Here is a 13,897-nt window from a genome sequence, read left to right on the forward strand (position 1 = left end):
GTGAAAGTTAATTTCTTGCTTAGAAATATAAAAGTACACTAACTTAAAATAAGATCTTGCTGTTGTTTCCTGTAGTATAGCCAGGAAAAACAGTTACAATCTGTCTTCTTTAAAATCACATTCCTGGAAGATATTCTGGCAACCTGGATATTTAAACATATTTCAAAGAAAAACAACTTCAGATCAATTAGAAATTGTTACCGTATTTTCTTTCTGATAGCGTAGAATTATAGTTTGCTGCAGACATTGCCTGGAGTTATGAAATAAGCAATAACCTGTGAGGGAGGCTCTGAATTAGCTGCTTATGGAACAGGAGGTGCATTATGTTCTGAAGAAAAAGGGGGAATAGGCAATCATGGACACTGAGTAGTTTGCATAGGTTCTTGATTAGTTTTTTTGGAAGGATAAAGGAAAGACTGCAAAGCACAAAATGTTCCAGAACAAAACTTAAATGTGATTTCTTTGCCAAAAGTTGAGTGGCATGGCTACTTTGGAAAGCTAAATTCTGCATGTCTTTGCTAGGAGGGCTGAGAAGCTGCTTTGTGGGGGTTTTTCACTTGCCTCACCTCTAAGAAGATCTCATTAAAACTGATACTGCCTGGCTGCAAATTTTCTTTGTCTCTTGAAATCCAGTTGGTGTCATTGCTATTCATTTAAATGAGTTACTGTTGAAATGGCTTAAGTTGCACTCTGTGGGTTGGCCTTATAATATCTTTACTCTGCCTCTTGGTACACACTTTAAGTGAATTCATTTTCTTAACACTTTGGTCGTATCTGATGGTCCAAAAACCTTTCCTTATCAAACTGCTCACTTACTCTGCAGCCAACTCCTGTCAGGAGACAGGATCAAGAGCCAGGGAATTTAAAGATTGAATTTGCACCCCAACAAAATCTGTGGGGTTATACTTCTTAGTGAAAATTATGCTCTTCATTGAGCTTCTTTAAGTTAATATCTGGCAGATCTGCAGAAGAGATCTCCTGAGTCCCTTTGGATATCTCCAATGTAGACACAGTTTAATGGATGCCTGTGGTCTACTAATCTCTGTATAATAACTGAATATTATTTTTCTATCTATATTGCCATACAGCATGAGGTGGAGGGCAAAGTTAGTGGACGTACATATTATTGCTTAATTATTCTAAGTTTTAGATAACTTTTTTCATTATTGGTCTAAGTTTCAGGAAAAGGTCTTTGAGAAAATAGTTAACAATTGCCGGGGAAGCTTCTGCAGAAGAATATTCAACTTCCTTATGCTGAATTACTCACAGATAGGTAAATAATTATTAGCCATCTTCTGTATGACAGTAGCTACATCTGTGTGGGCAACGATACTTCTGGAGTCTGTTTTTTATCATATGGAAGTTCTCAATCCATTACTTTTCCTGCAGACCATTTTGAATTCAGTCCCTAATTGGCAAAATGGCGATTAGCCAGTCATCACAGATAACATTACCAGACTTTTGTATCCACAAGAAAATATGTAGTCATCTTCTGATGCTACTAAAATAAATTGCTTAAGTGAGATAACAATTTACCTTTTTTAGAAAATGAAAGTTACACAAGGTGCAGTACGGCCAAGCCAAAAGCCAATTAATAGGTTGAAATTAAGATCTGAAGTGTGGAGTTGCTCCTAGTCTAGTGGAGATTATGGAGAGACATGCGAGCAGTGTCTAGACAGAAGAAAATTGTCTAATTGAGCCTCCATCTGTGTGCTCAGAAATGACAGGTAAGTTCTTCCATGATACGCTGAAAAAATAGCATTACAAATGGTTGTAACCAGTGTAAGATGTGCCTGTAAGCCTTCCTGTGAGATGAATGTGAATGCCAAACTAGTTGCAGATGCACAGTTTGAGTTCATTCATATTTGTATATTGTTGTACAGTGGGCCACTTTCAGTCTAGCTGGCTAACTTTTGAGTACCTTGGAGAGTTTGCACTGCGGAGTTCGCACTGCAGAGTTCACTTAAAGATAGCTGTTGGCAAATAAGACAAGGAATTGGATCCAAGTCTGGATTTCTTTATTTTAAATGCATTAGTGATTGTTCTATAAGATTTGATTAACTCTGTGGAAAGTCTGCAGAAATCTCATTTCAAATTAGAAAAGATTTATTGAGTGGAATATGTAACTTAGTCTGTCAGTACCCCAGTCAGTGTGCTCATTTTTTATATAAAATTAATTTAAATTGCAATTTTATAGCAATTTCAGATAAAATAACTCTCTTTTCAGCATGCATGGGATTTTGGTAAAATGATGTGAACGTATAAATTTTGTCAGAGACAAAATTGAAAGTCCTGGTAAGCGGAGCAAAAGAAGATTTTGATAGAAGCTACAGAAAGCAGCAAGTCTTTTGCTGTATATATATTTGCTGGTTATTCCTTTAATTGAGTTTTTCACACCTGCTAGGCTTCAGCCGTCTGGCTGTAGAAAACGAGGTTACGTATGTTTTCATATTTCCAGGGTTTTCCTGAAGATGTAGTAACTAAACTTCATTATTTTGAAGTTGCATTCAGACCATAATTCTTATGCAAGATCTGAGTTTTGTGGCAAAACTTGGAGTCATGGAACACAGAAACACTGGAAGCTTGCTCTGTTCTTCTATTGTTTTAAATATTTCAAAATACTATTTCTTAAAAAACTGTATTGGCTAGGCTTGGAATACAGCCTTCAGACAAACAATCAGAAAGTAAAGCGCACAGGCTGCTACTCCTTCTTTTTGCTCCAAAGCCTTTAGCTTAAGATTTTACTTACTAAAACAACTTCCAAAGCCTAATAGTGTATACAATACTGCATTGCTAAATAAAATTTTATTTACAAGATCCTTTATCTCTAAAGGAGATCAATTTACTGTTGCGGGGATACTACTTTCATTGACTGAAGTGACAAATCCTTGCGTGTTCTCAGAAGAATCATCATAATGCTGAAATTGTAGCAACTAAGACATTCTACAAGGCATCAGTTTGATAAACATCAGATTCTGCTTTAGTTCAGTTTCAACAATGTATGTTACAGGTAGTTGTTTACTTTGTCTTTGATTTAAAAAATAGAAGGAAGATTAAAGTACCATTTGAAACAGAACAATGTAGCATGTATTTTGACATGCTGTTGAAATTGGATCACAATAAAAGCATTTAAAAGTATTTTCAGATGAACGAACCTAGTGCTTAGGGCAAATAAGCAACACTTAAAGATATTAAAAAGAAATTTTGTACATAAGTATGTCATTGTATTCAAAAGTGTTTGTGTTTATAAATTTAGATCTTCTGAAAAGAACAGCACTTCTGCAAAGTTAACAAAATGGCTAGAAATGTAGTGGCCAATTGCCAAATAACAAGCACTACAATAATCTAATTCTAAAGTTAAAAATTAATGTGTATTTAAATCAGAACTTGTGTTACAGAAGATTTGGGTAATCGTTGTATATTTACTATCATCAGTGAGATGAGAGTATATTTACTCTCATCATTGTCATTGATGTATGTTCCAGGTGGGTAGTTGAATTTTTCTCCAGGTGATTTGTTTTTATAACCAGTTCATACTTGGTTTGAATCTTTAGTTACTGAATGAAAGGTATTTAATAAGGATCCTACACGCAAATCATTCATTTTAATACCTGTTGCTTTAAGGCAATACAGCATAAACACTCTTTTGATGCAGTGTTCTTGAATTCTTTGAAGAGAGCAATACTCTAGCTCCATGCTGGACAAATGACAATGGATTTCCTCTTGCTCTTTTTTTTGTTCTGTAGTATAATGTTATTTAAAAAACAAAAGGTTCAGTTGCATTTAGGTCAGTTATTAAAATATTGTTGGTCATTTCCTTTGACAGAACATTTCTATTGTGTTATACCAATGTCATTAGGAGGAAAGGTTATTCCCACTTGTCTGGCTGATATCAATACATACTGGCATATTACATCCTCTGGCTTTCTGGAAATGCTTTATTTGAGCAGCAGCTTGGGAACAGGAAATTTAAGGTTATACACAGTCTGGTTTCAGACTGCATGATACAAAATGTGTTTCCTAGAAGACGCTGTCTACCTGACAAATTTTCTCTAGTATTTTGTAGAATCAAATAAGCTTAAGTGGCAATAAAAGTTGGGAATAAATTTTTACTAGCTGTAGGTGGCAGACAGGGTAGAACAAGGCTTTCAGTCACTCTGTAGTATGTATTTGAGGAACTTAGGTGAACCATGTTAGTATCTCACTCATTCATCAGTTACTCTGGAATATAGTTTACCTTTTAAGATAGGCTCTTAATGTTGAGGAGGAAAAAGCCAGAGTACTTTTACTTCAAGCCATGGTCAAATGTGGAGTCTGCGACACTTCTGAAGGCAGAGGTTCAAAGATAGTACCTTAGCCATCCTGGGCAGCCCTTCTACCAGAATCATAGTGAGCAGAGGAATAGGGGTGCAGTTTAATCCTGTAACTGTTCAGTCATCCATGTAAAGCAAAGCAAATCATGATCAGCAGTTATGTCCTGTTGTGTTTCTTAAGCTGAGCCTGTCAGTCTTGTGTAAATCTGTAAATTATGTAAACATTGAGTATTTTTCAAATCTGTACTCTAGAGGTAAGTGTTCCTCTAAGTGTTCCTCTTAGTGTTCCATCCACACACTAAAAGTTTTTCTTATCAAAACAAGAACAAAGTCTGTGTTTCTGAAGAATGAGAGCACCATCTTCCAAAACTCTATTTCCCCCCAACCATTTTCTTTTTCATGTGTGACAGAAATGTATGGGTTTTTTATCCCAATCAATCACACGAATGAGTGATGCTTAGACAGTTAATGCAGCACTGCCAGCCATAGTCATTCAAAAATCATGAGTCATTTTGCTGAAAGTCATGACAGTGGTCTAAACCCCACGTTTATGAGATAGAAAAAGAATTGTATTTCTAAATTGTATTTCTTTTCTTTGTTTGTTTTTCTGTATGTAGGTAGTGCACACACAGATTTCTTTGCCTCTCTGGTAGCTACTAACTTAAATGAGAAGGGGTGCAGGGGATGGGTAGAATGTAGCTGAGATTATCTTAAAATTCATCCCCTCCTGGACTGGGGACTTCAGGAAAAACAACATGGTAAGAGATGAGATAAAATTACCTTAGTAAATATTTTTTTTTTTTCTCAAAACGATTTTCAGGGAAGCAATACATGTTTCATGTCATCTTCACCGACAAATTAGACTTGTATCTTTTAAGTGATCATTCTGAAAATAAGAAACTCATTTTGATAACATCTTAATATATATGACTTCAGAAGGAAACAAATACAAAGTTATGGAAAGAGAAATGCTTGAAGTATTAAGCCATCATACACATATACTGAAGTCTGTATAAAACCATTCCAAAGCGATATATCATGAACTACAGTCATTAAAGATAATAAAAATGATAAGCCTTTTTAAGGGAAATAGCTATATAGAGTTTAGGCTACAAGTAGATTTCATTGTAGACCTGAAGGTATGGTGCTTGGTGACTAACTGATTAAGCTTTCTATCTGTGTTTCCAGAGTATCAGAAGATAAAATTAGTACATAACTCTTCAATTTCTTTTCAGGTCAGAACTATGGAGTCTTACCTTGATAAGATACTCTGTTTCAGCTTGAGCTTTTTCTGAAGCTCTACATAGAATCAAAAAATAGCTGAGGTTGTAAAGAGCCTTTAGAGATCATCTAGTCCAGTCCCCTGCCCAGGCAGGGTCAGATGGAGCAGGCTGTCTAGGACCTTGTCCAGTCAGGTTTTGAGTATCTCCAAGGATGGAGACTTGAAAACCTCCCTGTGCAACCTGTTCACTTGTATTTATTAGTTTTGGTTTTACACAAAATATGAATAGCTTGTATATTTCAGGGGATGTGGTTTTTATCCAACTTCATTTACTAAACCTGGGTTAAGAAACGTAATTTTTTTTTGTGTTTGAATACAAGGCAGTCTTAAGATAGCTACTTCGAAGTACAGAAATATTTTCTGTCCTTTCATTGTAGAAAATGATGCATACCAAAGCAATTTTTCCACTGAAGAGGTAAAAAAGGGCTAATGCTTTTTTTGTCCTTGCTGAAGAATGTAAATTATGCATATAATTTGTTTATGAAATGTCTTCAACTTCCAGGACAAAAGTAACCATGCCATCTGTTACTACTTTGAGTTCAGATACTGATAAGTAATTTTATCTGAAGCTACTATATTATATCTGCACTTAGTTGTAAAATACAGACATCTTTACCAGTTCTAAGGATCTTAATGTTAACTGTACAACCCATGCAGTTTAAAATCCCATTGCAGCTAGTTTGTTGTCATATGTCTATGTGATATACAGAATAACTTCACTTATACTTAAAGCTGACCAAAAGCCTCATGACTATGTTAAAATGCCCTGAGGTTGTATCATGAAGACCTGTTGAGGACCTAAGTAGAAAGCATATGGGCTTTTGCATCAGAACTGTCTCACGTCTTACCAGCATGGAGTACAGGGTGACTTCTCATCTGCCCTTAACACAGATCTGTTCTAGGTCAACCAGATGCAGGCATGCAACATTGATTATGTTAGGTATGGTGTGCAATGCAGAAAACCTTCCTGAATAAAACTTACAGTGCATGGAAGACTGGTCTAAGCCAATGTTAGAATAGTTAAACTGAGAGATGACATTGCTGCTGTGCTACTGACACAGTTACCATCATTGTATTAACTTCTTAGTTTCTGTTAACTGTGTTTCTTGATTGTTTTCAGTTTGCCAAGGTTTTGGTAGTGGGGGGTGTGTGGCGGGGAGCTACAGGGGTGACTTCTGTGAGAAGCTGCTAGAAGCTTCCCCCATGTCCGACAGAGCCAATGCCAGCCGTCTGGACGCACCATCCAAGATGGACCCGCTGAAGAAACAGTCAAGGCGAAGGAAAGCACGAAGTTGAGACACCAGAAGAGAACCCATTTGCTCTCTCACTGTCAGTACTATATCCACTATTTGAATAAAGAAGCAGAACAGTTTCTGTCATTGGTGTCAATTTGGCAGGTTCACTTTACTGACTTCTTTTTGAGTCAGATACTGTGAAGGGTTGTATTTGTTTGATCCCTGTATGTTTCATATCAGTTTCAGTTTTTTTAATTCAAACTTTTCAAGTTCTCGGATGGATTCAGGGAAGAATGGAGTGGTAATGTGGGCCTATCTGTGCCTAATAGTGTTAGTTTTCTGGTACGTCCCTAGAAGGACTTTTATTTGACATTAAGGCTTGCTTTTGCTGTTTGACCTGGGTTTATTCCAAAGCACGATACAACCTTTGCATTTAATTTTATGGTTTAGCTTTGTCACAAAGCTTCCACATGCATATGTGCCTTTCGTATCAGTTTGGAAGGAGGAATACTTGTCATCTTATTGCTGTAAACAATTTTGGTCTCTGTTCTTTTCTAATTCAACAGAATTTAGCTTCTTGGAATCCTGCAAACCCGGAATGCCTCCTGCTTGTTGTGAAAGAGCTTGTGCAGCAGTATCACCAATTTCAGTGCAGCCGATTACGTGAGAGTTCTCGGCTCATGTTTGAATATCAGACTTTACTCGAAGAGCCCCAGTATGGAGAAAACATGGAAATCTATGCTGGCAAAAAAAACAACTGGGTAAGCTATTAAGAATATTTCTGCTAAAAGGTTTTAGTGATCCTTCCATTTTAATAATTATAGCTCTTGCCTTGGAAAACTTGAGTTGTTTCTGTGGATCTCCATGCTTTATGTTTCCAATGGAGAAAACTTCTATTTGACTCCAACTCACTTTTTGTACTCCCTATTTTGCACATTGCTGTCATTCTACTACCTGGGTTGAACCAGATTTCCAGATGAGTAACTGTTTTTTCAACCTGATGTTGGTTCATCTGATTTCTAGATGAAAAGCCTGTGAAGTATTTTAAGGGCACGGCACAATATTTTGTGGAAGGTTGAGTTAGCTCTGAAGATTTGAGAGGCAGAATAACAGTACTGGTATGACACCCTGCCCAGGCAAATCAGCCTGCTTGGGGGTAGGATGTATTAGGGTGTGGTTCCACATTATGATTGAGTTTAATTGGTAGCTGTAGCTGCCTATATCTCTCTGGCACTTGTGTAAACTGAGATGAGTTGTTTTAGGAACCCAAACTGGAGAGTAAAAAAAAGAAAAAAACAAAACCCAACCAAAAAACAAAAAACCCAACTAATTTTCTGCAGAAGGATAGGAGGTGATGCAATGGGCTAGAGCACTGATTTTGTAGGGCCATGTCTTCATATGACAATCAGATATTAAACTGGCTTATCTGTTTCCTGAAGTTATATCCTTTGCCTGGGAAATGTGCCATGCTGTGTAGAAACACTCTATGTACACCATCTCTGCCTCCTAAAATGAGGCTATTGGCAATGTAGACGTTTTGGTTAGTGTGTGATTTGAATTTTTTATTTTTTTTACTGATCTCTGCCACAGAGTAAGCTTTGCAAAAATCAGTTTTTTCCACTGGTGATACATTTATCATGGGAAGTTTGGAGTAAGATATATCAAGAAATATCTAATTGTGTTTATACTGAACGTGTCCCCCTGTTGCTTTCAGCAATAGTATGCTCTTCAGATATACTGGCCTTCAGAAGGATCTTCTGAAATAGATGCAGTCTAAAAATGGATGAAAATTCAACATTCCTGTTATCAAGGCCTAGAATTCCACTTTATGTCACTCTAATCATCCTGAAGTTCCATGTGATGCAAGGATGTTTACAACTCAGAGTACTTGTATATTCTATATATCTGTTTTTCTTTTCTTAGACAAGCCATCTAGGTTATTTTAAGCCAAGTAAAATTTTCTTTATCTGAGAATTTAAGATCTCTTTTTTTATGTTTATAGATCAGAATATTTCATTGCAATTAATTTGTTCTTAAATGGTATTCTCTATAGCTTGCATCACAAACAACTTGCCACATCTGTAAATATCATCAGACTGGCTTATTGAAATGCAGAAAGCTTTCTGAACTGTACTGAGGTTTTTATCATAATTTTTGGCAGCTGCCAAAATTCAAGATTGTAGAAAACTACGATTATTTTTTTTCCTTTTTTTGTGGGAAAGTCTTATCTATTCAAGCCTTTTGAATCTCTCCTCAGTCTTTGGTGACTGAATAAAGAACTTCTTTACATTTGAAATGCTGTCTTAGTTAAAAATATTCCAATAAAATAAATCCTAAATACATTTTGAGGCAAATCCTTTTAATCATTGCAGAGCTATTTGAGGTTTCTGTAGCCTGTGCTTTGTTTTCAAAGTTTACATTCTCTGTCAAGAAGACCGAGAACCTTGTTTGGAGATTCTATGCACCTAGTATCTGCATGACAGAGGCTGGTTTATGAGTGTCCTAAAAGTCAAAACTATGAAACTAACTTGTGTTGTTCTCCTTCCTGTCCTTTAAAACTGTCTTGTTAGTCTTGGTCAGCACAATAGCAGTGTTTATCTGAAAAGCAAGATGTAAACTGCATGTTATCTCCTCTGCCTAGAGATCATTGAAATTCACGTTGTTGCTGTCTGTCAGGAATTGATAGTAGCTCAGAAAACTTCTGAAATAATGATCTATGAATGAACCTTGCACGGTATTATGAAAGCAATCATCTTAAGTGCATGAGTTAAAAAAAAGTTCGAAGAGGAAGCCTGAATTCAGTGCTGTGTCCCAAAATGGAACATAAATTTGCTTTTGTACCTTTGTTCCAGTATCTCCAATTTCCTAAAGTGATCTCCAAGATCTATGACAAACAAACAAACTGTTATCTAGCCTATTAGCTTAATGTTAGTAGAGTACCAGCTGATACAGGTGCCCATTAACAATCTAATCTCTCAGTACTGTGGTCAGAAATTCAGCTGACCTGACCCAATGCCTGTGACCAGCTGGTTGGGGTTGGGCAGGCAAGCACCATGGACAGGGACTGCTCCCTGCCTGTCCAGGACACTTCTGGAAGTAATACATTACAAAAGATTTTTGATTGAATGACATAAAAGATCTAGACTGCAGGTGCTTGCTTACTTCCACATTTTGGAGCAGCTGATGTTTTGATCAGAGGCCATTCGTCTGTTCAGTGACCATCCCAGTTCATCAGACTTGGTATTTTACCAGAAATAATTTTCTGGATTTTATGGCAAATGTTGTATGGTATCTTTTTGGAAGTTAAGTCCGGATAAGAAGCACTGTCTATAATACCCATTTCTGAATAAAAAGTGAGTGACCTGACTGTCATCAGAGCAGTCTTTGTGTTATGCATGCACAAGAAGTCAGTGATTTTTCTGCATGCGTAAGTAACACAGCATCAGAAAGCTGGCGTCTGTCCTCACGAGTAGCATCATCAGGAAAGGTTTCAGAGCCTGGCTTCAATTTAATATATGCTCACCTTTTGTGTGTAGTGTTTCCGTATGCAATTGCTTTGCCTCCATTGCGTGACTACCAGGGACAAATTTTAAGGGCAATTCTGAGCTAGCTGGCAGTCGGGTGGATTACAGCCTAACATCATACAAACCCTTCTGGCAAATTATATACCTGGCAAGATACTAATGGAAAGATTTTGGAAAAAACAAGATTCAAGATCTTGTTTTTTCTTGTTTAGTGACTGGAAGGTAGAATGAGTTATCTTAGTTCATGCCTCATACATATACCAAGAAACAAATTGGCACTGATATTAGGGTTGTTTATTGTACATCTGCTGAATACAGCATCTTTGTCTATATGTGCTTAGTTGCATGGGGTGAAACCTTTGCTTAATTTAGGCATAAAATAATTGAAGGAATTAATTTCTGTAGAATTTTTTTTCTTTTCAGTTTTATTTCATGTCAGTACCACAGAAGATAATGTGCTTAGCAAACAATCGCTTATATTCCTCAGCTGCCCTGTTTAGCAGCTTACCATTCATTTTGGAAAGCCAGTTTCCATTGGCTTTGACCTGCGGTACTATCTGAGGGGCTTGTGCATCAACAAACCGGTTTCCTTCAGTATTTTATTCAGCCAATTCCTTTCTGAATCAATATGCATAGCAATTGATGTGGTCCATCATTACAGAAGCTTGTGGTCTGGTGGTATATGGCCAGTGACAACCTTCATGTTTTCTATTACGCTGAGCTCAGAGCAATTCATAGATTAGCACAGCTAATCGAGGGGAGAGGCAAAAGTTTTGCAAAGGCATATGGCAAATTTTCAGGATCAGTACAGGTGACTTTGAATGCTTTCCTCTTGAAGAGCTGCAGCCTTTGGCAAGCTATCCCTATAGCTACGTGGAGTTCTTGTGATAACACTTACTAAACGTAGTAAAGCAGTGGCCCAAAAGTTACCCTTCTGACACCTGCATTGGGTTATAAGCCCTTCAGTAATGAGGGGTCTGAGCACTGGCACGGGTTGCCCAGAGAGACTGTGGAATCTCCATCCTTAGATATTACCGAGATATTTCGACGCTGTCTGGACATGGTCCCAGACAACCTGTTCACTGTCAAGATTCTTTACATCTCTTCCATGGGTCACTGCTGTATTTTATAGAAAGGTTGCTTCCATTATTTCAGACGCATTACAGGCTTTTGCTTAGCACAAGGTATAGCTGTATGCACAACAAATATGATCCTGTTTAAATGAAGGATAGGATTTACATTCACACTTTTAATGAAAATTGCAATATCCACATTCACCATAGATGCATGCACACTTTGTTAAAATTTGTATATTGTACATTGTTTAAAGTATTTTTCTTCTTGCTTTGTCTGGCTATGCAAAACATTTAAAATATTAAAATGAAAATTAAGTACAGATAACTATGTTCAGAAAATAGTGAAGTAGTACATATATGTTACTCTGGGAGAACGAATGCTGCATATTCACACAGCTTTGATTTGTCCCCTTGCCTGTTAAAATTAAGTACTATTTTCTTAAAAAATTGTTTGTCATCAAGTAAGTAGAGTATAGGGCAGTGTTAAAACTGGAAAAAAGTTTTGCTATCTTAAGATATCATAATTTTTTTTACTTAACTACATAAAACTAATGTTTAATGCTTTTTGTACTGCTAATTCAACATTACAAATATAGCTGCTGTATGGCTACTTTCTTGAAATAAAAAATATAGATGACAAAAAAAATAATATGGAGGAAATCAAGCAGGCATTTGTTTTTCAAAAAGAGCCAACTTCATTGCTTCATAACCAGGTGGACAACGTCTGGTTTTAAGGAAGCGCATGAAGCAGAAAGGATATCCTTCCCATTTCCTTTGCATACACTTTATGCATAAAAAAGAGCAATGTGTAGAGGATGCTTGGCAAATTTTCAGTAAATGGTTGTGTAGGTGTTAAGAGTCACATAATTCTGAAAACAAATTATACAAAACCTTCTACTTCAATTCTTTGCTCTATGTTTATTCAGAGGACACTTTTGATACATTCTCACCTTCCTCAATGCAAACTGTCTGATGTATACCTGCAATGTTTGTGAAGATGCCTCTATTTTATCTGTACGATCTTATAAATTTGTCAGCTTTTTAGCTTTGCTTTCAGACCATTTGCAGGTCTCACCGGACCTTTGTCCGGAATTGAGTACAGCCAAGATACAGCTATATTTAGGACCTAACAAAGTATAGTCTGATTTTTGCCATGCACATTGTTGTATTCTGACTACTTTTTGCTGTTGACTTACTGGCAATGATGTTTTATGGTTTATAATGTGTTTTTCTCATATAACATCTGTGAAATCTGTGAAAATTTTTTTTCTTTGTCAGTAATTCCATTGAGAAATGTTATTTTAAATCTCAACCCCTCTGTTTGGTGTGAGCTCTTACTGATTTTTATGGTTAATACTTCATCCTCAGAATGTTCAACTTATGGTTCTGTTTTAGACACCAGGTCTCACTAGTGTTACCTTTTTTTCCATAGACTGGAGAATTCTCAGCTCGATTCCTCTTGAAGTTGCCTGTAGATTTCAGCAATATTCCTACATACCTTCTCAAGGTAAAACGAATATCTAAGTTGACAGTATTTGGGGGAGAGTATTGAATTATTGAAACGTTCTTAGTAACTATTTTGAGTTTCGTGCCCTCCTGCTCTCCAAGAGTTTGAAAGTCCACCATTTCTAAACCTGATTGGATTATGTTTTGGGAAGTTGATGTTAGACATAGTATTGTTTTGCATGCCATTTTTCCAGGTACTAAATATACACCTATCACTCTAAAGGACCTTGCAGGATTTGGGTTGTTGTAAAAGATGGCATGCAATGCAGATGTTCTGAGTTTTAGACAATATGATAAGTAACAAACTCTTGACCATATCCAAGGTATTATCTTGGGGAATAAATTTAAATATTTCCTGATAAACTCTTTTATATGAGTCTACGGAATTTCATGCTATGTGAGTGTTGGGTTTTTTAATGAACAGTCCACTTGTACCAGTAGTCTTGATAGTAGAAGCAGAAGAGGAAACTAAATATACCATTTCTTAATATGGAGTGAAAGCAAGTACTGATGATACAAACTGAAGGTTTCAATGAGTACTTTGTTTCATTGGGGTACCATAAACACTAATTTGACCAGATACTTTAGAAAGCAGGACAGTAGAGTATTGACGTGAATTGGGGAAGAAGTGTTTCTTTCTTTGCTAAGAACACCACACCACCCTCACCCCCCCAAAAAAAAAGAACCCAAACAAAAAAAAACCCCACCAATCCAAAAAACCCCCAACAACTTGTGACAAACTACCAACATGGAATAATCTGAAATGAGTGGAGCAGGAGGACAGTTGCTCTTCCAAGCAGTTACTGTGGAAGCCTGTCCTAAGGTCCATGTTACTATATTCAGGGAACACAGTGAGAGATCTGGGGTCTCTCTATCATTACTATCAGAATGAAGTGCCAGAACTTCTACTGCAGATAAGGTTTGAGTCACCCATCTTCCCTTTAAACTGTATATCTGCCTC

At 36.7% G+C, this 13,897-nt stretch overlaps 1 protein-coding gene across 3 annotated transcripts in view; it reads left to right on the forward strand.

Annotated features, from left to right (window-relative positions):
- The window catches only part of BABAM2 (BRISC and BRCA1 A complex member 2), a 177,508-nt gene that overhangs the window by 44,965 nt on the left and 118,646 nt on the right, over nt 1–13,897 (forward strand). For all 3 annotated transcript variants that reach the window (XM_075749045.1, XM_075749046.1, XM_075749044.1), the window contains exons 5-6: nt 7,397–7,591; nt 12,863–12,937. In XM_075749045.1, coding sequence (XP_075605160.1) covers nt 7,397–7,591; nt 12,863–12,937 — 270 coding nt within the window. The remainder of the gene's footprint in view (nt 1–7,396; nt 7,592–12,862; nt 12,938–13,897) is intronic.

This window comes from Balearica regulorum, chromosome 3 (assembly GCF_011004875.1).
Source record: "Balearica regulorum gibbericeps isolate bBalReg1 chromosome 3, bBalReg1.pri, whole genome shotgun sequence".
In the NCBI taxonomy this organism is placed as follows: Eukaryota; Metazoa; Chordata; class Aves; order Gruiformes; family Gruidae; genus Balearica; species Balearica regulorum.